This window comes from Corylus avellana, chromosome ca4 (assembly GCF_901000735.1).
Source record: "Corylus avellana chromosome ca4, CavTom2PMs-1.0".
Classification (NCBI taxonomy): Eukaryota; Viridiplantae; Streptophyta; class Magnoliopsida; order Fagales; family Betulaceae; genus Corylus; species Corylus avellana.
In genome coordinates, this window is record NC_081544.1 from 928,271 (window position 1) to 955,139 (window position 26,869).

Genomic DNA, 26,869 nt, shown 5'->3' on the forward strand with positions numbered 1-26,869 from the left:
GTCTGTATCACGTTGTGCAAGATGGAACAGGTTTTTCCCCCAGCTTTTTTACGAGTATGGTTCATGTGGTCGTGCATCTTATCCGTGAATGCCGACTCGGTGGACCAGTACAATATAGATGGATGTATCCGGCAGAAAGGTAAAATGTGTTTGTGGATATTCTTGCATTTTTGGGTTTAAGGTGCCAATACATGTCAAGTACTAACTAAACTAAAAATATGTATTGGTTCATTTTTAGGAGCCTTGGAGTATTCAAATCTAATGTGCGCAACAAAGCGGCTCCTGAGGGCTGCATTGCGGAGGGCTACATTGCAACTGAGTTGGTGACGTTTTGTTCGAGATATTTAGAGAACACACCAACCTTTCACAATAGGATACAAAGAAATCCAGATGGTTCGAAGGGAAATGGAACACGAGTCCGGCTCGACCGAATCACAATGACACAGATACACCGGTATATTATGTTCAACTTGGACGAGTTTCATCAATTGCGGACGTAAGTCGATATCTTTTGCCCGCACCTTGCATGCTCAATGAACATGTGACAGTACTGTTCGTATTGAATTATAATTAACATAATTTTGAATTGTAGGATGCACATGGATACGCTTAGGCGATCATGCAATAGGGGACGAACAACAGAGGCTCAGTTGGAAACCCAACATTATGACTTGTTTTGCGAGTGGTACCGTGACTACGTAAGAATGATGTCATGTTTACCTAAAGCAATTGTCGGAGTTATTTGCGTGCAATGTTTTTTAAAATCAAGTAAAGTTAGTAACCGTACGTTTTCATTGTACGTAATATATTTACAGGTCGATCGATTGGACGAGCGCTCTAGGAAGGAACTTGGTGACAAATTGGTCATGCATTGTAGAGGGCCGAGGGAGGCAGCAGTCAGATACAATAGATATGTGGTTAACGGCAAACTATTTCGCACTATTGCATCTGATGCCGGAAAGAGGACCTAGAACAGCGGGGTGTGTGTGCTGACTCTTGATGGCGACACGTACTACGGGAAGTTAACAGAAATACTTGAGGTTGAGTATTACGACAGGACTAAGTACGTAATGTTTAGGTGTGATTGGGCAGACAACACCAGGGACAAGGGGTACAAGGTGGATGAGTATGGTATAGTACTTGTCAACTTCAAAAACCTTGTCCACACGGGAGAACTAGTTTCTGATGAGCCGTATGTGCTAACTTCACAAGTTGACCAGGTATTTTACATACAAGATGATAGGTGCCCAGATTGGGCTTGCGCAGTAACGACCAAACCTAGAAACATATACGACGTTGGTCAGGGTGACGGACATCCAGATTCATGTGCCAATTACCACGAGTGTGAGCCTCTCATACTGCCCAGAAATTTTGATCACGATATACAAGATCATATCGAATACGTCAGACACGACTTAGATCCAACCGAAGCGTATGTATATATATTTGTATAGTTAATTTCATATGTATGTTTAGATTGGTAGTTGGTCACTACATCCACATTACATCAACACACTTAATTAATCTGTGCATATGCTAAAATCTGATATATATATCTTATGTACCATTATGAGTCATGCATACTTAAGGTAGTGAATATTTCATACATTTTATATCAAATTAATTGGGTTTGTGGTGTTTTTTCACAGGGTACCATGAGTACAAGGGGGAAGAAGAGAGCATGCAGGGGCTCGGCCGTATTGCGGCAGTCGATGTCTCCTGGGTCTCCGGCAGCCCAACTTGATGACAGCGAGCAACAAGACGTTGCTCAGCTTCTAAGGATACAGGAAGGATATAGACCAGTCCTTCCAGGTACTATGGGAGGGGAGACCCCTGTACATGCTCCATACAGTCGGGTAGGCATGGCGCAGATGGGGTATCAGATTGGGTCGTGCCGGGACAGCGAGTTACGACAGTGTGCTGAGGGTGACGTCGAGCGGCTAGACACCCAGCATAGCGCAGGTACGCCCGCCTGTTTTTTTTTAAAGAGTCATAAGTTTGTAAATTTTTAACTATATTGGTGCAATATTAATTATATTTAACTACAACTACAACTTCAGAGAATTCTAAACATTCTAAAAAAATGCAAAGCAGGTATGGAGGATACAGAGACAGAGGCCCAAGAAGACATGGTTGGTGGGGCACAGGCCACTGATGACCCGCAGCCCACCGACCCTGCTCCCAGCGACCGATTAGGCCCTCGGCAGGTCCGGACCATAAGTAAGTGTATATGCTCTAATGTCGTACATATTATGTTTTAATTTACATGTTAGTTAATATTGAATTCGAAATAACTTACATTTCTAATTTTAAATTTGTTAGGTACCGATTCTGAAGGAAACACCATCATCGAGGTGTGCACCATTCTAGACTCGCATAGGCGGCCGGGAGTCCCCCCTGGCAAACGGATCATACTGGAGTACAATGCGTCATTCCAGCCAGTTGGATTTAGCGCCGTGAGGTTTAGGCGGATAACCGGAGACATAATTAGGAGCGGCAATTTTGTCCGAATACCGGACGATTGGTCGAAGGTACCGGACCGTACCAAGGAGGATATTTGGGACGCCTTGATGGTATGTTTTTTAATAATATGATGACACTTAGAGCGTATATATGTATATATACGCTCTAAGTCGCAAATATATATGCATGTTTATATCTATATGCATATACACATATTTTAAGTTTTTTTAATTTGTCAATGTTGATCTTGTGCAGGCATACTTTTTCGTCTCGCCCGAGTACAACTTGGAAGCTGTGAAGGATGAAGCATTTCGGGATATGGGCTCCAAGCTGCGGACATGGAGGCATGATTTTAAAAAAATTTGTGCCATTACCGAGGAAGATACTCCGGACACTATACGGGCAAGACTGGGGGGACAGAGGCTGGGAGAGTACAATGCTGTCGACTTGGATATATTATTAGAGAGATGGTGTACCCAGGAGAATAGGGTAGGTCATGAGTTAAACTATTTGTGTTGTGTAGTGACCCTAATTGTACGTAATTGTGTTAGTATTAACATATTAAAAGTGTTAACTGTGTAGGAGTATGCGGCGAAAATGAAGACATTGCGAGCATTAAATGATTCACCGCATTGCACCGGATCAAAGAGTTATGCCAGGTTGACACATGAGGAGGTAAGTGTGTAATTTATCCTATACTTATAGATGTGAACGTACATGTCATCATTTTATATGTTAATATGGTATATGTATGTCCTATGTTATCTGCAGGCCGAACGTTTGGGCCATCAACCTACTCGGGCACAAAATTACGTCCGTTCACACACAAAGAAGAACGGTTCATATCCGAATGATATTGTGAAGGAGAGATGTGTATGCTACTACTCACCTTTCATATATTGTCTTGCTTGTATATTTGATAAATTATTTTCGATTAACAGTTGTGCGCCCCACTGACTCAATATTTAATGTGACAAACAGGAACGGATGAAGGAGCTTATACCCACCGACCCTGCAGCATCGTCTAGCATCACAGAGGGAACGGTAAGGTGGGCGCCAAACGACGCATTTGACCAGGCAATTGGAAATAAGCCTGAGTATGCCGGTAGGGTTCGGATGGCTGGACCAAATATTCTGCCTGTGCGGGGGACCATTCGCTCATACTATACACCGTCACAGGCAAGGTCAGAAAACGCCAGGTGCTCCACGATATCACAAGACACACTTGATAGAGCGCTTGAGGCGGAGAGGGCGAAGCACAAGGAAGAGATAGATGCGTTGTTGGCCGAGAACAATGCGCGGGTAGCTCAGCAAGTGGCGGAGCAGATGGCTGAGAACAATGCGCGGATAGCTCGACAGGTAGCTGAACAGGAGGCTGAACGTCAAGCAAGGTTTGATGCCCGTTTCCGCCAACTCGAGGAGCTGATGCGGTTGTACACTCCACCAGACAGTGCTTCCCCACCCGTTGCGATGGTGCGATCGTCGGTCGACAGTGGATCAGGTATGACCTTTGTTAGTAGTCAATTTAGTTTTAGAACTGTCTATATATATATATATATATATGAACTTCTAAATTAAGAGTTTGGATATGTTGTAGTCATTCTAAATAATTAATGATGTTGTAACTCTTGGTTAAATTTGGTTTATATATCATGGTTGGTTTGGTGAACTTCTAAATTGTTGGCTTCAATTTGGTATACTATGAAATAGTGTTGGTTGAGATAATTATTTAGAGTTATTCATGCACGTATAAATGGATATAACTGCATGGAACAAAGCAACACACGTAGATCGAACTCATCAAGAACAATTATTCACAAACTTAATTTTGTAACTCTAAATATAAATAGATATAAATGCACTTAATGCTAGAGAGGGTGCTTTTCCTTTGTGTTTATCATCTCTTCCATTGAATTCCCAACATTAATAACCTATATGGAAGTTCTATAATTGCAATGGAAAAAAGAAAAATATCATATGTCTCATATAATTGCCATGAGAAAAACGAAGTTCATTCTCTCATGTCTATATATTACTGATTGCTCTGTGACCATGCATATATATTGACTTAATGTTTTTCTATTGTTTTTTATATGAATTTTCTGCTACCTTCAAAGTTTTATATATTTTAGTTATATCATTTACTGTGGAAGAATTAACATGCAACTGAGTTGGGTGAATATTCAGTCATTTTTCTTTCACGTTACTGACGTGATTGTTTGTATTCGGGCTCAATGATTGTTTGTATTATCATCTGCAGTTAGTGGATTTTATTTGTTTGGTGGTTGCTTTATTGGTGAATATTGTTTGTTTTATCATTTGTAGGTAATGGACATCGTCAAGAGGATGCTATGGATGTCAATGATCGATAGTCTGGTTGAGAATTTTAGGCCATTCACACTTGTGTATAAGTTGATGTAATTATATTTGTGATTGGTGTATATTATGTTAGTATGTGTCATTTTTGATGTGTTGAAGTTTGTTTTGGTGGATAGTTTGTAATTGGTGGATAGTTTGTAATTGGTGTATATATAGTTAGTATGTGCCATTTTTGGTGTGTTGAAGTTTGTTTTCGTTGATAGTTTGTGTGATTGGTGTATATTATGTTATTTGTGTCATTTTGGTGTGTTGAAGTTAGTCTTGGTGTATAGTTTGTGATTTGAGTCATTTTGGCGTGTTGAAGTTAGTTTTGATGGATAGGTTGCCATTGGTGTATATATATTATGTTATTTGTGATATTATGATGTGTTGAAGTTAGTTTTCTTGGATAATTTGTGATTGCTGTTAATGGATATGATGTATATTATTTGATGGAAAAATTGTATATTATTTACATGGATTTGATGGATAGATTGAATATCAGGTTAATCGTAACACAAAATTCGGGTATAGTCCTGAAATTAATCACAAAAAATATAGGGGGGAGGGAAAAAAAATTTCAAAACGAACCAAAGTTATTGACGTGTCAATTTTTGACACGTCAGGAATTCCTGACGTGTCAAATAATGACACGTCAATAATTCCTGACGTGTCAATTTTTCACACGTCAAGAATTCTTGACGTGTCATTATTTGACACGTCAGGAATTATTGACGTGTCAAAAAGAATTCCTGACGTGTCATATTTTCCACACGTCAGAAATTTTTTGACGCGCCACGTTGACACGTCAAAAAAATTTTCTAACGTGTCAAAAATTGACATGTCAGGAATTCCTGACGTGTCATAAGTTGACACGTCAGGAATTCTTTTTGACGTGTTGAAATCAACACGTCAGCATTTCCTGACGTGTCAAAAATTGACACGTCAGGAATTCCTGACGTGCCAAAAATGGCACGTCAGGAATTCTCATTTCCTGACACCCACATTCTTCACGCCTTACACACGTGAGGATGGCCCCGTCAGGAGTGTTTACTGACGTGTCAGGCCATCTGACACGTCGGTAAACCTCCGTCAATAAATTGTAATTTTTTGTAGTGAATGTTTTTCTAAGGGATAGTTGAGATAGCATTGTGGCAGTGGCAGTGGCAGTGGTAGGCAACAAGGTTGGGTGTTGAGGGGGCGGGATTTCTTAGTAGAGGATAGAACTCAGATACATGTAATATATTTTCTTCCTTGGGCATATACCCTTGGTCAAGCAAAACATTACAGTTCGTTTGGTAAAACTTTTTAGATTATGCTTTTTGTTTTTTGGTTGTGATGTGACATAAAGATGAAAGTAATTTTGAATATTCTATGAGTATTTTGTGTTTTGATATGTTTGTTATTGCTTTTGGTTTTTTCCTAAAAAGCAAAAAGTTATCCTTAACAAGTGTTGCCAAACGAGACCTACTCATTTAATGAGCATTTTTTCTTAAATCAGCTTCCAACTTACTCACAAAAACAAAACTAGGGAACCCTGAAAGTGATAAGACTTCCACCATTCTTTCACTTGATCCACGAAGCCTGCAGACGTTAGCCACATATTTTCAAACTTGAAATACCGTGTTCCTCCCCACAATCTTGCATCAACAAAAAATGATATGGCAAGAGTCAAGGACATGTCCTCTAAACTACATCAAAAAACTATTCTTCACAATCAGAAGAAACTAAAAATCTATCAATTCTTGACCGACACTAATCATCACGATTATAAGACAGTGTGAATTTGCCGCCCACAAGAGAGATGTCCATGAGCCCCTGTTCAAATATGAAATCTGAAAACTCCCCCATAGCTAGGGACACACACAGGTATCACCTGATCTCTCACTCGGATAACAAATAACATTAAAATCTCCCTCAATGCACCGAGGCTTCTCCCACCGACTCACTACTCCAACCAATTCGTCCCAAAGCAATCTCATATCATTATCATTATTGGGTCCATACAACCTCGCAAATCCCCACTCACAATTATCACTAATGCACCTAAAAGAACACGCAATAGAAAATCTCCTCACACAATCATCCGACTTATCCACCACCTTCCTATCCCACATTAGCAAAATACCTCTGGAAGCCCCTCTCAACCCTAGAAAACACCAATCCAAGTGTTGACACCCCCACAAGCTCCTTGCCACTTTCCTTGTAACAAAATTCAATTTGGTTTCTTTGAGGTGGTAAAAGTTGATTACGATCCATTACAATTTTTTTTAAAAAATAGTAAATTTTTAAATTACGCAATTTTGGTGGATAAAACACAATAATAGAGCCCACTAGTAAGACTTGATGAAATTCATGCCAAGTAGGGATTCGTTTAAGACAAAAAAATTTCCATGCAATGAGATGGAGGAAAAGGGATGCAGTTGTTCACACACTAGACAACTACCTACTTGAGATAATTGCACTGCAGAACCAACGAATTTTAGCTCTTGAGCTAAAGTCGGTGTTGATGCTATCTATCATCGACATTCAAAGGGGAAACTTCACTATAGACCTCTGAACTTCCACCCGATTTGATAAACCCCCACTGAACTTCAAAATCTCTCAATTTAGTCTCCTAAACTTTCAATTGCTCTCAATTTGGATCCCTCCGTCAGATTTTAAACGTTACAAGACATTTATATCCCTGACTTTTGTATAAAATTCCAACTTCCAAAACGTTTTTTTATTTAAAAAAAAAAAAAAACAAAAATCATAGATATTTTGGTCTTTTTTTTTGTATTTTTAACGACTAAAATTGACGGAAGTGTCCAAATTGAGAGTAATTGAAAGTTCAGGGGACTAAATTGAGAGATTTTAAAGTTTAAGGGGGGTATTTCAAAACGGGTGAAAGTTCAAAGGTCTTCAATGAAGTTTCCTCAAATTCAAAGCAACAGAAAACGCGTTCAATAGACGAACTTACCCCGCCCACACAATTTTCCCTTGAAGTCATCAATCAACAACGGTTTGTCCTTTCACTCTAGTTATTATTGATTTTTGTTTCACACTCAAAGCACTTCAGTTTGTATGACAACTTGATGTACGTTATTGATTTTTTTTTTTTTTTTACATACATTGTTGAATTTTAGTTCTATATGAAATAATGGAAAAAGTACACGTTACCTCACCAAAATTTGGGGCAATTTTTAATTCGACCTCCAATATTTCAATTTTTGCAATGCACCCTCCCAAATTTGCAAATTTTTTTCAATTCGACCAATTTCATCCCAAAATTCCCATATTGCCCATAAATTTTTTTTTTTTATAAAAAAATTAAAAAAAGGAAATAATGTCCCGGATTATTTCATGTCACATTACTTTTGCACCAAATTTTTTTAATTTTTTTTTTTTTTTAATTTTTTTTTAAAAAGGTAGGAGACAATGTAAGAATTTTGGAATGACATTGGTGAGTGAAAGAATACAAGTTTGGGGGTGAAGGGCATTGCAAGAATTGACATTGAGAATAAGAGTGAAAATCACACTGAGCACTGGGGCTAAAGATGTAATTTTTCTTGAAATAGATAGTATTAGTATTTTGCTCATATTTTTGGGAAAAATATAAAAAAGCCCCTCCCCTCCCCAAACTACTAAACGTTTTGATTTAGCCAATTGATGTTCTAAAAGTCATAAAGTAACCCCCCAACTACCAAACTGTCGCATTTTGGCCACTCCATTAGTCGAAACCGTCAGTCTGGACGGAAACTACAAAACGACGTCGTTTGGTTACGCGTAAGTTACAAAAATGCCCTTGTATGTATATTTTTTTTTTCTTTTCTTTTAAGGAGGAGCAAAACAGCGCCGTTTTACTCCAAAAAAGGTTCACTTACCCTAAGCAAAACGTCGCCGTTTTGCTTAGGTTAAGTGAACAAAACTCCAAAGCAGCCAACCCACGCAGCACAGGTCCTCCCCCTCATGCACAGCCTTCGCCGATCCTCTTCTCCACACGCACAGCTGCGGTCATCCAGCCGATCACGTCGGTCGTCCCCCTCACGCCGATCGTCCCGTCGTCTCTCAAAACCTGCAAAACCAAACAAACCACAAATCATTCTATCCAAACAACCCAATCGGATCGTCTCCCACGCACAGCTCCGGTATTCCAGCCGATCGTGCCGGTCGTCCCCTCACGCCGATCGTCCCATTGTCCCGCAAAACTGGCAAAACTGAAAAAGCCACAAATCATTCCGTCCAAACAGCCCAATCGGATCGTCTCCCATATCACGCAAATCCTGCAACGATTTTAGGGTTTTCTTACCCAACCCATTAAACACCAAAATCGTAGGGGGAAAGAAGTCTGACTTTGAAGATTTCGGCCAACAACTCATCAACAATGGAGAAGATTGGAAGTGAGTTCGCTGATGATGGTGCGAGTGGTTGTGTACTATCGGTGGAAAGTTCACCAGCGGAGTTTACCTCTGCGTGTACGAAATGCCTGTGCAGAATTGAATCACCAGTGATGACTTCTCGCACGCAGAAAAATCTTGGTAGAAGTTTTATTGGATGCGGTAAATACAAGGTGCGAATTTAGGGATTTAAAAATTAAGGGTTTTCGATTTCTTTCTTTCTTCGTTTCTCCGTTTGTTTGAATTTTGTACAATGATTGTTGGTTTGGATTTGTGGGTCTCTTCTACGAGATGTGTTCGACGTTGATGTTGTTGATTTAGGGCTGCTGGGTATTTCAACTGGATTTTTTTTTTTTTTTTTTTGTGTGGTTAAAAAATGAACCGGAACTGTCCCACCTGTTTGCCTCTAAGTGGAATGGAAAATTTGATTATTTAAGTTTGATACAAAAAATAATGACTTATACTCTTTGAAGACTCACTTTCTGTGCGTGTTTTATGGTTGTAGAATTGGTATGTTGGATTGTCAATTTTAAAATTTAGGTCATCTGAGTTTGATTAATTTTGATGTTGGGGCTATGCAAGTTGCTGCAAAAATGAATTGGAGCTACCCCTTTTGTTAGCCCTCTGTGGGAAATGTAAATTACTTGAAAATTTGAGTTGATAATTATTAATTATTACTATATGATAGTTTGTTTCCTGTCCTTATGCCTTGATGTCACAAGTAGGCTATTTCCGAAATGGAAATGGAGTGCTAAAATAGTACATGAAGAACTCCATTGTTTGAGGAGACATTAAATTTTTTTTTTTTTTTTTTTTTTGTAAGGATCATCATTCATTAATCAAGTAAAAAAAAATATATATATTTTACCAAATAAGAAAAATAATATAAATTGGTTTTTTCCACTACTTTCTCTTTTGACTTCAAATTTCTAATTAATCTTACGTCAGAATTCCTCATCCTAAATGTTATTAGTTGAGGTGACATGTTCCATGTTTTTTAGTTCTGTGGCCGCGAGGAGGAAAAAGATTAGAATATCCACAATTGTATGAGTGGCACTCATCAAATGTGAACCTATTGGAATATTTATTAATGGGTGAGAATTTATATTGAACTTATCTGTATATTTAAATGAAGTAATATAAACTATTTGAAAAGAAATGGTCAAATTATTAACTTTGAAAAAAAAAAGAAAAAAAGAAAGCAGGCTAGTAGTTTCCTAATTTGTGTCAGGCAAAAAAGAGAAGGAAAATTTATTGACAGATGATTAATTTCGCAAAAAACTGAGTGCATCAACTTGCTACTCTCACCAGTAAGAGCGTGCCATGTGAGCAGTGCCAAGTAATGCTCCTGAATCCAACTAGTATGTGCTTTAATTTACACTCCCATGACAATCATAATTCTTGCATCCTTTTTTCTATCCAACGAGTTTTGGCTTGTTTCAATTAATTTGAGTTCGTAATTATTACAAGATGACTTTGAAGAACTCCATTGTTTTTTCAGTTAGCACTAAATTATATTACACTATGTTTGTGAATTGGTTAGTAATTCTCATTTATGAAATATGCAGAGTGAAGGTGATCGTGGTTGTGATTATTTTATGTGGGTTGACGAAGAAGCTATGCTCCCTGTGTCACAGTTCAATGCCCAAATAGCTGATCAGAAGAAAGGTTTTGAAACTGAATTGGCGAAGTTTACGTTGCAGATTGCTGTTGAAAAGTGCAAAAACACTAGCATCAAAAAAAACTTAAGGATGTCATTGGCCACTTGTTTGATCTGTTAGTAGGGCAATGTTGCCGTGAGAGGGAGAAACCTATGTAGTTTAAGGACTATTATTTAATGGGTTGTATTGAAGTGCGAAACCTATGTGTTAGTAGGTATATGTTTGAGGTGTTTCAATTTCAATTTCCTGATATGACAATTTGAGGAGTTTCAATTGTTTGTACATTCACCTATTCCAATTGAATTGCATTGCTTGTGTTCTATAAAGCAGGGTTTACACATAATCCTAGTCTAATTGGTGTTTTTCGTGTGCAATTGTAGTTAAGAGTATGTTCATGATATAAGGAAATGATTTTGGGAAATTAAGTTCAAGTTCAATTTTCTATCACAAATAATAATGGTTTTGTAAATGTGTCTAAACATTAACCATATATATATTACACATCCAAAATGATCAAATTGTAGCATCAACCATATATATATATATATACACACACATCCAAAATAACCAATTGTCTTTGTAGTAATCCATTTCCTTGGATCTAATACTTTTGCCAATCTAGCTTCTTCCTTTTTCTCTTGTTAGCCTCAATTACTGCAATTGCTTTCTGCACGTTATGTATAATAGTTTTACCTCTTCTGGCAGGCGTTGATGTACATGCAGTAATACGCCCCAACTGTGGTTGAGAAGGTTGAGAAGATCCACTTGGTTGAGCAGACCCTTCTGGTTGCGATGTTCCATGTTCCTGCGTCGACAAGTATGGGCTCACATTAACCAACTATCAAATTCAATGGAATCAAAGCGTAAGCACCCACATGGAGTCTACTATCCTTTTTAAATTGTTTAGAAAGTGAAGCTACTTTGGATGACAACAGATATTGTTTCTAATTGGCAATATTTTAGTCGATTTGCAACCTGGATTTATTTTATTTCAATTTCATCAAAATAGGTACTGAGGATTAGTTAGTCATGCACATAGTAATTCACGAACGATAAATTAATTCTATATAAACACTCCTTATATACAATTCATCTTCTAAATTGGGCAAAAAATTAACATGTCAAATGAGAGTCATGTGACATTAATTTATTAGTATGGCGTGTCATGCCATTAATTAATTAGACCATAAAGGCACATGCAGGAACTATTTGAAAAGAAAGAAAAAAAAAAAAAAAAACTGTAAGATCTAATTATCAAAATTGAAAAATCATATAAAAAAAATAAAGGCAAAATCTGAAAGTTTCCAACTAAATATCAAAGTCCCTATTAATAATTACATCATCGGTAATCACATGCATAAATCACACAAACAACCTCCTACTCCATTAACCACATTAACCACCTAATTTTCCTATTACCTGTTAAACTTACACACTTTAAACGATATATTCAAGCTAAGCATTTGTTGTGAACTTTCATTAACTTCATTCATGCTCTTCGAAACAAAAAAAAAAAAATCCAAGCCAAACTGAAATAATCCATGTGCCAAATGAATCGATGGAGTAGTGTATCGATTCTTCTAAACATAAATAATATCATTTAATTAACATCATTCGTCAAGTTAAATTGAAGTGTATAATAATTTAACAAAAGAAACACTTAGTGGGTTGAAGTACTCACATTAACACTAGCATTCCTCTCTGACTGTGCGGACTGTGTATTAGGTGGTCCATACAACCTTACGGTGTTGACAGTACCCTGAAACTATGTAACATTTTACAATATTAAATAGTTGAAATACTATTATAATTGAAATAACATTTTATTGTGTCATCCAAAAGTAAAATGCACCACAATGAAATAATATTATAAATAGTTTGCTCATACTAGCATTGCCTTGAGACTGTGGTGTTTGATGTTGAGAAGGCCCATACAATCTGACTATGTGGACAGTACCCTGAAACTGATCTCTACCTCCACCCCTAGTCTTTGGTCCACCAATATGCAGTCCAGTAGTCCCTCCCCTAATCCTTGGTCCACCCCTTTGCAGTCTAGTAGACCTTTCTGGGGTAGGTTGAAACTGACCTCTACCTCTACCTCTATCCCTACCCTTACCCCTACCCCTAGTACTCCCTCTACCTCTAGAAGATGCACCAGTATCTTGTGAAATTTGCAAATATGATGTAAACTTGGTAAATCAAATGTAATGAACTAATGGCAATGAGTAATGACATTTAAATAGTTTATCACTTACTGTTTCAGCCTCAATGATTGGCTGGAGAGTTGGGTTCTGACCATGTACACTTCGACCACTACCATCTTGTACCTATGATAATAAACTTGTCAAATATTAACATAATACAATACAATATAATGAACAGGAGTATTTGAGAAGAAGAAAAAAAAAAAAGATGAACATTTAGTAACTCACCTCCTGTTGTCTTACATTACTGCTTCCTCTATTGTAATTCACTACCTCTATTCTATTCCGTAGACATGTTCTGCTATTATGTCCAATCCCTCTGCATTTGCTGCATCTCATCCTCACTCCACCCTTCCTTATACGGTATTGGTTAATCGGCACTTCTGGACCCCTTGCCCTTACTTTTCTCGGCCTCCCTGGTTGTATTCTACTTATGGGGGGGTCCACTTGGTCATACTTAGTCTTCACCCATTGATCCTCTCCAGGCATTGAATACACAATGTCATCATAGGCTTTTTTATACATCTCAACACTATACCAATCATCTACATAATCTTCGGGGTTTGCATTAAAAAACCAAATTGCTGACATTGCATGTGCACATGGAATTCCTGTCATATCCCACTGTCTACAGCCACAAGTTTTCCTCAACAAATTCACAACATACTATTTATTATTGTGTGTTACTTCGTATAACTCAGCCCCAGCATATGTGCTGTCGCAATGCCCAGCAACCTGTCCAATTTCATCCAATTTGGCAACAACCCTTGGACATAACCTCCCAGTCATGGTGTGGATGCCACCCCTCTTCGTTTGATATCTCTTCATCAACTTCTTCCTTATAAATTTCATCATCGATATGATTGGCAGGTTACGCACATTCAGGATGTAAGAATTGAAGCACTCACAGAGGTTGTTGACAAGTAGATCACACCTCGGGAATGTATTGAACCAAGCCCTGGACCATGAGCTTGGGTCAACATTTGACAAATAGTTGTATGCATCCTCACTTTTATGCTTTAATTCATCCATTTTCTTATGGAATTCAGCTTCAATGCATGCTGTAGCCGCAGCCCATAACTTGTCTTTCAATACAAGACCACGATGACCTGCATCTCTATAGTTCTCATACAAATGCCTCACACAGAACCGATGGTCATCCCCGAAAAGCACCACGTCAAACGCTGGTTGCAGCCCCTACAACCACAAGGAGTAATAAACAACACTTGGTTATCTTTTGATGAAAACAATGAAAAACAAAAACAAATGAACCTAATGAACTTATAATATAGTTACCTTTTTGACGATCAGAAATAAATGTTCATCCTTGTGCAGGAAAGATGCCAAGATCTGAGACCAAAGTCTCAAGAAACCATACCTAACTGTCTTTGGTTTCTGCCTCAACAACTGCAAGAGCCACTGGGTACATGTTATTATTGCCATCCCTCGAAATGGCCGACAAAAGTTGTCCCTTATAAGTCCATTTCAAAAAGCATCCATCCAACCCAATGATGGGCCTACAACGAGCTCGAAAACCTTTTTTCATGGCAACCAATGAGAAATACAACCTTTGGAAACATGCTAGATGGTCAGGTAAAGGTCTATCAACCTTCATCATGACACAACTACCTCGATTTGTTTGTCTAATGGTTTCACAATAATCCCAAAGCTTCCTGTATTGCAGCTTGTCTTTGCCATGAAGCATTTCCTTTGCAATTCTTCTAGCTCTATACAATTGGCATTTATTAACATCAACACCCCACTTGTCCTGCACTTCCCCAAGAATTGCCTTCAACAGCATGTTAGGTTGCACTCTAAACTTATTAACAAGTTTATCAGCAATCCATCCAGATTTCACAGTCGAATTCCTATGCTGCCTTGTACAAGTGTGTTTGTCTTGTATCGATCTAATTTCAAATGAATCTTGATCATTGCATTTATGACCATAAACCCAATACCTACAACCTGGATCCCTGCATACGACAATACATTTGGTTAGGTAATTTTTTTAAACCTTATATCCTTACCTTTCTTTAAATTGTTCTCCCTAATTGCTTGTCTAAAGACTTTGATTGAGGGAAACATCTGCCCATTACTCAACTATGGATTCGACATGTCAGTTTGTTGAAACTCTGTTCGCCTAGTTACAAATCTGGCAGCAGATGAAACCTCATTCTCCTTGTCACTTATAGGAGGGGATACAAGAATGTCACTTCGGGCCATGGTAGAGTTTGCATCATCATCCTCAACCTCATCACCATAGCACTTACCCCCTCCACTCTCTTTTCCAGCTCCCTTTGCATTTGTATTTTGGTTATCATCCTCCGCCACCTCATCACTCTCATCCTCCTCATCATTATCCTCACCCCCATCATCATCCTCATTACCCTCCCCATCACCCTCCTCATTACCCTCAACATCACCCTCCTCAACATTTTCCCCTGCCATGGATGGCCTAGGAAGGTTATTATCTTCATCAAACAAGTCCAGTTCGAAAACTTCTTCCCAATAAGGATCATCTCGATCCATCCTACTATTTTTACCATGTTCACCATCATCATCATCATCATTATCGTCTTCATATTCATCATCATTAACTGCAGGCTCATCAAATGAAACGAGGTACAACTCAATAACCGGTACTCCTTTATGTGCAGCAACCATTTCCAAGACATTATGATCTGATGAAATTAATTTCAAACCACCTTGAAAACTACAACCTGGCTCTAAGTAATACACCAAATCCCCTGACTTGTATCCATATGTTTTTACCATACCCTCAATCTCAAAAAATGACAACTTATCCTTGTCATACGTCTCATCATGCACATCTACGTCACCCCCCACATATGTGCATGTAAACCCCCTATTAATCTTACCACCGTAATGCACCTCAAACACAAGCTCTCGTATAGTCATTCGATATTGGATTGCCCAAAACGATCGGATCAGGTTTAACAAAGTTCCAGCCAAATTGAACACTTAGGGTGCATTCAGTTGTGAGATTTTTCCGAATCAAAAAAGAAAAAAAGCATACAAATTGTCTAACAGGCTGGAGAACTTCATTAGCGTAAACCTCCAAATCCAAATAGTAGTGACAGAAATGGATAAGAAGACTAACCTTTAATATATGAGTATAGCAGCTCAACGAAATCATCAACACGCGCGTAGACGGTGATCAGGAACTCGATGCAGAGTAAAAGATATGGAGCTTCCGGCTCCCAATGCTTAGCCGTTGACTCAAGAAGAAACGGAGATTACCAATTTTACCTTTACTTGATGGATAGATAGCCTTCTCCTCCACTCATATACAAGACTATATCCATCTTATATATCTATATCTATATATTGGATAGATAAGAGTCTTCTACTCTCTCATAGATACCCCTGTCCTATTAGATATTGCACCGGATTGCAATATTGGGCAGAGTGAAAGATTGCGTTGATCCTTTCGAACTGCGAGCAAAAAAATAAAAAAGCTCTCTTGCTGTTTCTTGAGCGGAAGGGGAAAGGATGGCAACGGTTGTTGGATCGAAAAGAAAAGAAGAGAAAGGGGCCGCGGCGAACTCAGCGGCATCGTTCCTTCCAGGTTTCATGTTTAGGCCCACGGAGGAGCAACTCATAAACCACTACCTGAGGTTGAAGAACGAGGGCCATGAGTCCGAGGTCCAGTTAATTGGCGAGGTAAACTTTTACGACTATGAGCCCTGGGATTTGCCTGGTACTTTTTCTCTTCCATCTCTTTAAACAAGTTAATTTCCTTTTTGTTAATTTTGCTGGGGGCCGGCGCATGCATGATACATGCTTGTGTTATGTTCTTGCTAAATTTAGAGTTGTCGGTCATAAAGTCGGACCAACGGGAGTTGTTCTTCTTCCGCCGGCTTGACGACCAGAGGGATGCTGGCGTCCTACTCCCTAGTCTTCCGCACAGCAAAATTGCTAGTAATCTGGGCTTCAAAATTGGTGACAATCCAGGCAAAAATACTCTGGATTTACATCATTGGCGAACCGATTCCCATCGTTGGCAAACCACCACGGCGGGCTATTGGGAAAGCACAGGTAAGGACTTTCCTATCCGGTCCAGCAGGTCGTCCAGTGACATTGGTATGAGGAAGACCTTGGTTTTCTATAAGGGCCATGTTCCCAATGGCACGCGCACTGATTGGATCATGCACGAGTATAGGGCCACCAAGGGGTGCCTTACTGCGACCCGCCCTCAACAGGTACGATTCTTCTTTCTGCCCTCACATAATCGGAAAAGGATCTGTCCATTTTAAATTCTTTCAATTTCCTCCATTTAGTGCATTTTGAAGGATAGTGCATTAAAATGCACTACCATCATTAAATTTTTTGGACAATACTACCCTTCAAAATGCACTAAATAGAGAAAATTGAGAGAATTTGAAATGAAAATGATCATTTTCCCACATAATCCTTTAATTTGCAATTTGCTCTTACATTGTTTTGTAATTAATGCTTTTTTTAAATAAAAAAAAAATTATATAAGTAATTATTTTGAACCGAAAAGAGCGGAAAGAGAAATTTGAACTAGTAATTTTCGTTTCATGAAGCGTGATACTTAGTCGACTGAGCTACCCCTTGGGTTCTTGTAGTTAATGTTATTGGTATTGATTTTTAATATTAACTTGGTATTGGATTTTAATAGCACTGAAACTAGTTAGTATGTTCCATTAAGTTTTGACATTAAACTAAAATGTATATTAATATCAACTTGGCTTTGACATTAAACTAAAATGTATATTAATATCAACTTGGTGTAGTTTGACTTTTTGAGTTAATTAGGTCTAAGGGGGCTTTCGTGTGGAATTTCACTTTGAATATTACTTTTCTTTGTGCTCTAGTCCATGCTTCAGTAAAATGTATATTTTCCAGGCACCAATTTTTTTTATTTTTTTTATATATATTTGAGGTGCCGGTGGGAGATAGGTCTAGGATCCGGTGTTGGCATGCCGGTGGGTTGGAGATATGACTTTGAAGGAAGCTTTCTTGGTATTGTTTAAACATTGCTCACTTTAAGGAGGCCTCGGTGGCAGAATATATGGGTGGATTGTTGCTACCAGTAGTTCTTACTTTTCTAATATTTTGGATTTTTGTTCTTTTTTCTTTTTCCTAAGTGAGTGTACATGTCTTGTCCCAGCAGAAGGAAGAGAAGATACTTCACTAATTATTTAGAATTCGTGTTTTCATGGTTTGTGGAGTGTTTTTGAATGTCGTGTAGAATCTATTACAAAGTTAAAAGCCACATATGTGTACTCCAAAACAGAAATTTTATATCTTGGTCAAGTTCTTAAAAAGGCACAGGCCAAAACTTGCTGTGAAGTAATGATTTCTTTCTCCTTTTAAAGGTTCTTGAAAATTGAAATCAGCCCTCCTGTCAAATCTTTATGTATTGTTATTAGTTGTGAACTTTGTAAGTTTTGTGGGGAGAAGAGTCTTATGATATATGTGGTTGGCACATACCCCCTACATATGTGGACTGTGGCTTATGTTATTCAAACTACAATTTTGTGGCATGAACTCCGCATGGCAACCATCAAGAAACAGCTCCTCATATAAGATCATGTAAATAAGTAAATTGTTTTATGTTTCTTATTATATTTTCTTTGCTTAACGTTTCTCAGGATCAACGTGGGGTGTCCTGGCCTAAATCACTTCCATCTCTTCCAAGCCTGATTCTACCAGGAAAAAGACTTTCACAAGCAAAGAGCAAAAATGAATGCATCCCAACTGGTCCTTTTGTGAAAACACCATCTTCTGATGGTTACAACTGGCGAAAATATGGTGAGAAGGGTTTGTTGAGTGGTGCTCTTAGTTATTATAGGTGCGCTTCTCGTGGATGTTGCGCAAAGAAAAGGCATAGCTTTGATCACTCGGGGCGTGAAATAGAGGTGCATTATGAAGGCAAACATAATCATGATATACCTTGCCAGGTAGGATTCTTCTTTCTGCTTTCTCTTGATGCTTTCACTGTTTTGCTCTTGTTTTGTAACTAATGTAATTGGTAAATTTTTGGGCAAGTTTCGCTCATCCTAGCTGATAACTAGGTTTCCCTTCCCTTTATCTCGGGAAGAGCTATTCCTGATATCCAGGAATATCAGGATATCAGGAAATTGTGTAAAGTAAAACACAATTTTTGTTTGTAAAAATACAAATAAACATTCATCAAATTATTCTCCTATATATATTATAAAATAATATAAATAAAACTACAACTCCGTAATATATATATATATACATTGACATGTCCGCACAACTCCATAATAAAATTTATTTTCCTATGATATAAACTAGTATATTATGGTACGTAGTTTATATTACAAACTTATTTATATAAATATATGAACATGTTGATTAATATAATTTTTTATATAAAGTATTTACATAAATACTTCTTGTTTTTAGTTAATGTGTAATGTATAAATAAATATTGTATAGTGTTATATATAAACAGATTTAAAAATATAAAATTGTAAATTATAAAAAACCATTATATCTATAATCTATAATATAAGATGCAATCCAATAGTTAATTCTAATGTTGTAACCAAACAAATGAATAATAATAACATGTTATGCCTAGTAATATTGATACTTAGGATTACCAATTCATATCCCTCCTCGATCTATTTTGAGTCTAGCATACCAAATGTGCCTTGCATAAGCCCATGTATTGGTTCAATTAGGATGTAACCATGCATCCTGGAAAGTACATTTTTTTCTTTATTTATATAAACTAGCTTATAACCAGCGCTATGCGCGGGATTTTTCATTATAATTTAATTTTAAAATTTAAACATATCATTTTTTATTATAAGTTAAAAAGACATATAAAAATATATCTCACCTCTTTAAATAAAAAAATTTAAATCTTTGTTTCTATAAGTATGTATGATTTAAAATGAATAGTATAGAGAAAAAATTAGCAAGAAGAATACATGGATTATAATATAATTAATGACATGTGGATTATATTGAAATATAATTAACACAATAAATGACCGGTTTTTTAAGAAAAAACCAGTTTTATACATATATAACGTCTTTTTTTTTTTTGAGAATCCTAAATGTATTAATACATATTACATTTGATTTATATTATTTGTTTTTTTATTTGATTCAGATTTTAATAATACTTAATTTATATATGAAAAACTCTTGAAATATAATTAACGTAATTAATGACGCTAATTAATTAATGTAATTCACTCTTAAAAAACCGGTTAAAAAATTATGCCTTAAAAAGCTAGTTTAACCTTTAAAAAAAATAGGTTCACACCACATATCGCAATTTTAAAGCACTTCCGGAAAGGGTTTCGGCTTTTATTTATATGACAATGATGATGATGATATGATATATGAATATATGATTAAGGGATTTTCGAAGGCATTTTGTGTTACTAATTATCAATTAAGCGTATTTGAATGTACCTGCATATGACTTGAAATAAGTGGCTTGCGTTGCTAATAGATAAGCGCATGCAGCTCCCAATCAATTTACGCTTCTACGGAAGAAGCATGGAAAATCTTCACCTACCCTGGTATGCGTCCAAATGTAGAAGCGTATGCTTTTAACACGTACAATATTTTTGGCATTTACTAAATTAAAAATAAATAAATAAACTCTTTTTTCCCATGAGCTGTGGATGAAGCAGCCTCTTGATGGGTAGTGTGTTTTCTTCTTGGTTTTGAGAGATAGACAAGAGAGAAAAACAAGAGGGCTGCAGTGCGAAGATAGTGAGCACCAAACCTGTTTTCTTCTTGATTTTGGAGGAGCCAAAATAACAGAGAAAAATAAAACGGGTGCTACTGCGGGAGAGAAAAAGAAATAGAGACCAACCGCCATCGTATCCCAGCAAAAGAAGAAGAGTTAGTATTCCTGTCTTTTGTTTTCTCATTTTGAGAATAATCTCTATTGTGTGATAGTGAGATTTGGGTGTATTGGGGTTTTGGGTCTAAGTGATTTTTTTTTCTCTACTATATTTTTGTACTCCATCTTTCATAGTGAATTTATTCGTAATCGCCTCTGCCAGTGGACGTACCTCACATTGAGGGAACCACTTAAATCTTGGTGTTATCTTGTGTGTGATTGTTCTCACTTTATTTAGCCGTAATTGTGATCGTGTGGTTTTTGCACAATGGTTTTTGCACAACATATATATATATATATATATATATATATATATATATATATATATATATATATATATATTGAGAGCTTCTTGTGTGCTCTGTTTTCCAGCCCTTTCTTTCTTTTGTTTCCCTAACTGAACTTCTAAAGTTGTTGGGTTGTTATTTTCTCACTTTTCCCTCTCTAAGTAATCTTTTTAAAAGAAATCATCAAGGAAAGTTCATGCGATTTTCTCATGTTAGACTTAAGTTTGGTGTGAGCCTAACTACCACACATTCATTTCTCTCCTCATTCCAAAAGATTTACGGGCTATTGAAATGGATTTTTGTCTGATTAGTTCCTCGGCATTTACAAAATTATTGTCAAGGTTCCACGACAAGCAAAGATCGCCAGAAGATTATTCCCGCTGGGAAAATTGATACCAATTGGTTAGCTCAATTTCCCACAGCCCTTTATGGCATTGTAAGGAAAACACACGAACACACCAATCACACATGTACACAAATAGTTTACGGGTTCGCGTAATATGCCTACTGCCCATCTGGCGTGATCCGTCTCCTTCTTACTATTGAGAAATATTGAGGCAATGGTACAGTTTTCTCCCAACCGCCAAGCTTATCCCAAACCCAAGCCCTTAACCCCTTGTACACCCCACTCAACTGTCCTTCTCAAATACCCAGTAAAGAAAAACTCTCTACACTTTGTAAATGTCACAAAGTGCTCTCACCAATTTGAATTTTCGAATCCCCACTTAACCAAGGACTGCATGTCCTTTTATAATGGCTAATCACAAAAATAGGAGAACAATTTTAATCCAATTGCTACTGGGAAAACGAAACCATCATGAATACAAAGTCTTTTCATGATGAAGATAAGCATTGCAACCCACATGTTTATCCACACACGTTTTCTCCAAAAATCAAATTCCAGTTGTTCTTTGACTCCTTTTAAAACTAACCTTATCCTCTTATAGATGAATATGACTTGAGCCCACTAACTTGAATATTGATATTTTCCAGCAATTATCTTCACACTTATTGACAATTTGAGCCATTATCAACAATCTCCACCTTGGCGAAAATTTGGCAACCTCCACCTGAGACCTCAGGTCCGCATCTTGATCGATGCCCATCCCCACGCCCTGGGATGTCTTGCAAAACACTGTCTACACCAACAGTAATAATTCTACAAGAATTATCATGCTCCACCATAAAGAGCACATGCACTTAGAATTAAACCATTCCAAGAATTTTCATTTTCGGCACATGTCGAAAAAATCCTGCTGAAAATTATGGTGCAACTTCCATGTTTGGTTCCCCCGGAAGTTCATCAGCCATCGACACCCTTTTCCACCACATACCTGACATCAAAAAACCAAACCAATGTCTCGTATGCAAATGTGGACCCGCTAATAAAACACATCCATTATCCTGACATTTTTAGGAGTCATGCCAGAGGATGTACATGCCCTTATCAAAGAGCATCATTATAATCATCTCTCACTACAGCGAGAGAAACACTATTAGTGTTTTTGGAGCAATCTGCCGAACTTACTCCTCTCAACGTTTTGTGTAGCCCAGATTGGATGTCTTTGACTTGTATTTGCCACAAGCCAAAGTTCATTCTTCCGTCGAACCTTTCAATCTCAAACTTCAAGGACTGCATTTCTTCTTAACGAGTAGAAATCCGCAACCAAGCTCTGATACCAATTGTTGGGAAAATTGATAATTAATTGGTTACCAATTTCCCACCAGCCCTTTATGCGAAAGACAAGTTTGGAAGGAAAACACACGAGAACACACACCAATCACACATGTACACAAATAGTTTACGTGGTTCGGCAATATGCCTACGTCCACGGGGCGTGATCCGGTCTCCTTCTTTACTATTGAGAAATATTGAGTACAATAGTACAAGCCTGAACCGCTCAAGTTTAATATCCCAAACCCAAGCCCTTAACCCCTTGTACACCCCACTCAACTGTCCTTCTCAAATACCCAGTAAAGAAAAACTCTCTACACTTTGTAAATGTCACAAAGTACTCTCACCAATTTGAATTTTCGGATCCCCACTTAACCAAGGACTGCATGTCCTTTTATAATGGCTAATCACAAAAATAGGAGAACAATTTTAATCAAATTGCTACTGGGAAAACGAAACCATCATGAATACAAAGTCTTTTCATGATGAAGATAAGCATTGCAACCCACATGTTTATCCACACACGTTTTCTCCAAAAATCAAATTCCAGTTGTTCTTTGACTCCTTTTAAAACTAACCTTATCCTCTTATAGATAAATATGACTTGAGCCCACTAACTTGAATATTGATATTTTCCAGCAATTATCTTCACACTTATTGACAATTTGAGCCATTATCAACAATTCCTATGTCTCAAAATGCCTTCATCCGCAAAGGCAGATGCTAGACCTTGTTCTTATTGTTAATGAATGCCTTGATAGTATAATAAAATATGGGAAGTCGAGTGTGCTTTGTAATTTGGATTTAGAAAAAGGTTATGATTATATTAGTTGGGATTTTCTGCTGTATATGCTGATGAAGAGTGGTTTTGGGGGGGAAATGGTGTACTTGGATAGCTCATTGTATCTTTTTAGTGCGTTTTTAGATTTTGCTGAATAACACTCCCTCCAATTTTTTTAGTGGCTCGAGACAGGGCGAGCCTCTGTCTCCACTGTTTTTTGTCATTATGATGGAGGCTTTATGTATGATGATTTCTATTGGAGTGAGCAGGGGTTTGTTGTCTAGCTTTCTGTGGGAGATTGGGAATTCCGATGGGCTTGATATCTCTCATCTTCTATTTGTGGATGGACACTTTAATTTTCTGTGGGGAAAACACAGATTGGGAAGACCATCTTTAGGACACTATTCAAAAAGCGGGGACTATATTTACTTCCAATCATGACCTCATTCTTCTTTTCTATTTCGAACAACTTCCCACCACGGTACTGTTCTCTTGTATGGATATGCATGAAGGGGTGTTCCTAGGTGTGTGTAGAGGTTGTGTTTGTTCGCGAGAATGGATTCCTCATCAAATCAATTTGGGGGGAATGGACACATTTGCGCGAATTCAAGTAATGGCTACAATATATAAATCGAAAGGAAATTGTACTCGATCAATTCAAGCAAAAACCAATTCTTTTCTTAGTCAATAGGCGTTACGCCTATAAGAGAGAGGCTCTCTGGATAAAGGAAGTGGCCGTTAAATATGGCAGTCAGTGGAGTGAGGGATGATCTAATAAAGATGGTGCTGACAAGCTTTGTTGGAAACCCTCCAAGAAAGTGTTGTTTGATGTAAATTCGTTCTATAATGTCTTATAGTCCCCCATCACATCATTCTCTTCCCTTGGAGGTATATTTGGCATAGCAGAACCCCTTTGAGATTGGCTTTATATGCTTGGTCTATAGCTTTAGGTAAGATTCTTACTATGGACAACTTAAGCAAGCGGAAAATTGTTGTAGTACATTGATGTTGCATGCGAATCTTGTTGACCACCTCTTGCTCCATTGCAAGATACTTAGTACCTTATGGTACTCTATTTTTGGTTTTTTGGGCTTAGCATGGGTCATGCCTCGTCAGGTGAGAGATCTCCTTGCTTGTTGGAGAAGGAAGATTGGTAATTCTCAAAGTGAAACTTTGTGGAAGATGATCCCACTCTGTTTGATATGGTGCATTTGGAAAGAAATGAATGATCAGAGCTTTGAAGACAGCAAGAGGATGGTGGCGTAGCTAAATGCCTTATTTTTTCATACCCTTTTTCAGTGGATGATTGCTTATGACTGTTTGCACATTTCTAGTTTTCATGACCCTTTTTTTTTTCTTTTTTCTTTTTCTAATTAAATGTCCTCTTATATATTTTTTGTGTACTTGAATGTGCCCATTGGTTTTTAATGAAATCCATTTATTTATTTATTTGTGACATGTTCACAAAAGGGGAGGAAAATGGGGAATGAGGATTCGAACTAGGAAATCCATTTACTTATAAAAAGTAATATTTTCCTCTAATTTTTTCTCTTAGAATAATTGTACCCTTGTGCCATTACATCAATAATTTTTATGCATTTCTGCCAATATGTAGTCCGTTACCTTATTGTCATGGTTAGTTACTCCAAAAATTGACTTTCATTCCTTCCCCTTTTCCTGCTTTGAATAAAAACAATTAAAAAAAAAAAAAAAAAAGACTTTCATTCGGGTCTGGAAATTGTGGGCATGATATATGCTTAGATTTTTTGTGTGACATTCTTAGATATATCTTTTCAATTTAATACATTCCCCCTTTCACATTATGCAGGGTGACTTTGTTCTGTGTCATTTGTTTCAAAAGGGACGGTTGGATGATATCAAGGACGATAAAATATACCACAGTGGCTCCTCTCTTAGTAAGGAAGCAGTGTTTCAATGGGAAGGTATAGACCAATGCTTGACTAATAAGTCAGACAACATGTTTCAGTGATGCGTTTGACATCCAATAAGAGTTTCTTTGGAATAGTTTCCATGTCAATGACAAAAGAAAAAGGAATAAAAGTTGGAAAAAGATAAATTCTCATATATACAATGGAGTAAAAGTTAGAAGAAGAAAAAAATTAAAAAAAAAAAAAAAAACCTCAAATGAGCTCTAACTTAGTGGTAAATGCGAAACTCTTGTGGCTTCTTTCTCCTTCAGGAGGTAGAAATTAAGTTTGTTTTGGGATCCAGTTCTAGTGTGGTCGCTCTGAGCAATACAATAATCTCTCAGTTTATATATATATATATCTTTCTTGAGCTTTGTGGATGGAGAATTACCTAGCCAAGAGTTGTCAAATCATGATGAAGGATATTCTCACATACTCGTTTTTTTTTTTTTTAATTCCCATTTTTTTATTTTTGTTTATTCATTTGGGTTTGCTTTCTTGAGTTTTTGTTTTTCCTGACGGTGATCTTTGTTGGCATTGCTTGAGTTGGATGGGTCAGGCGCGGTGGTGGACAGATTTGGGAAATATAGATTTTCAATTTTTTATTTTTATTTTTATTTAACATGTGTCCTTATAATTTTTTTATTTTTTTTAGGAAAAAAAAAAACTTATCACTTTGTCCTTATCATATGGTATCGAATCCCGTTTGGGTATGGATGCTTTTTAGCAAGAGGGTGTGTTGGCACTTTTTGGGCAATTGAAAATTTGTGGCGTTAGATTTAATCCTAGTTAGATTGTGTGGCCACTGTTCAATAAATATGGACTCATGTTTGGAGGTCCAAAAATTGTTCACAATGGCTTTGTTGTGTTAAAAGGTTTTAAAATTTCCCCAAAAAAACATTCGTGTTTGTATAAGGAAATGCAGCAAAAAAAGCTCATAAATCCATGCTAATGGATTATGTTAAACTTTATGAATTTGAAAATTTTCTTCAACAATTGTAAATATGTGATAGCTATCCAACGATTTTGACATTAACTATGACAAAGATTTCGCTCAATTGATTGGTTGCATGAATTCTTCTCGTTCTATTTAGCTCCTGCAAGCTTTGGTATCATATTCATTAGTTAAGATGATAGTTTTATATTGGTTGTCTTTGACCAGCTTAGTTGCTGTATTAATGGGGTGGAACTGGCTGTGTCAAACATGAAATGTTAAGCATGGTGCAGGTGGTGTTATTATCACTT

General features: G+C 37.2%; 1 protein-coding gene across 1 annotated transcript; it reads left to right on the forward strand.

The window, feature by feature from the left end:
- The first annotated feature begins 16,578 nt into the window (after positions 1–16,578).
- LOC132177163 (uncharacterized) lies at positions 16,579–19,079 on the forward strand. Its single transcript, XM_059589401.1, has 3 exons — positions 16,579–16,786; positions 16,897–17,288; positions 18,708–19,079. Exons 1-3 carry the CDS (start codon positions 16,579–16,581, stop codon positions 19,077–19,079), a joined length of 972 nt encoding a protein of 323 aa, XP_059445384.1.
- Positions 19,080–26,869: the final 7,790 nt, after the last annotated feature.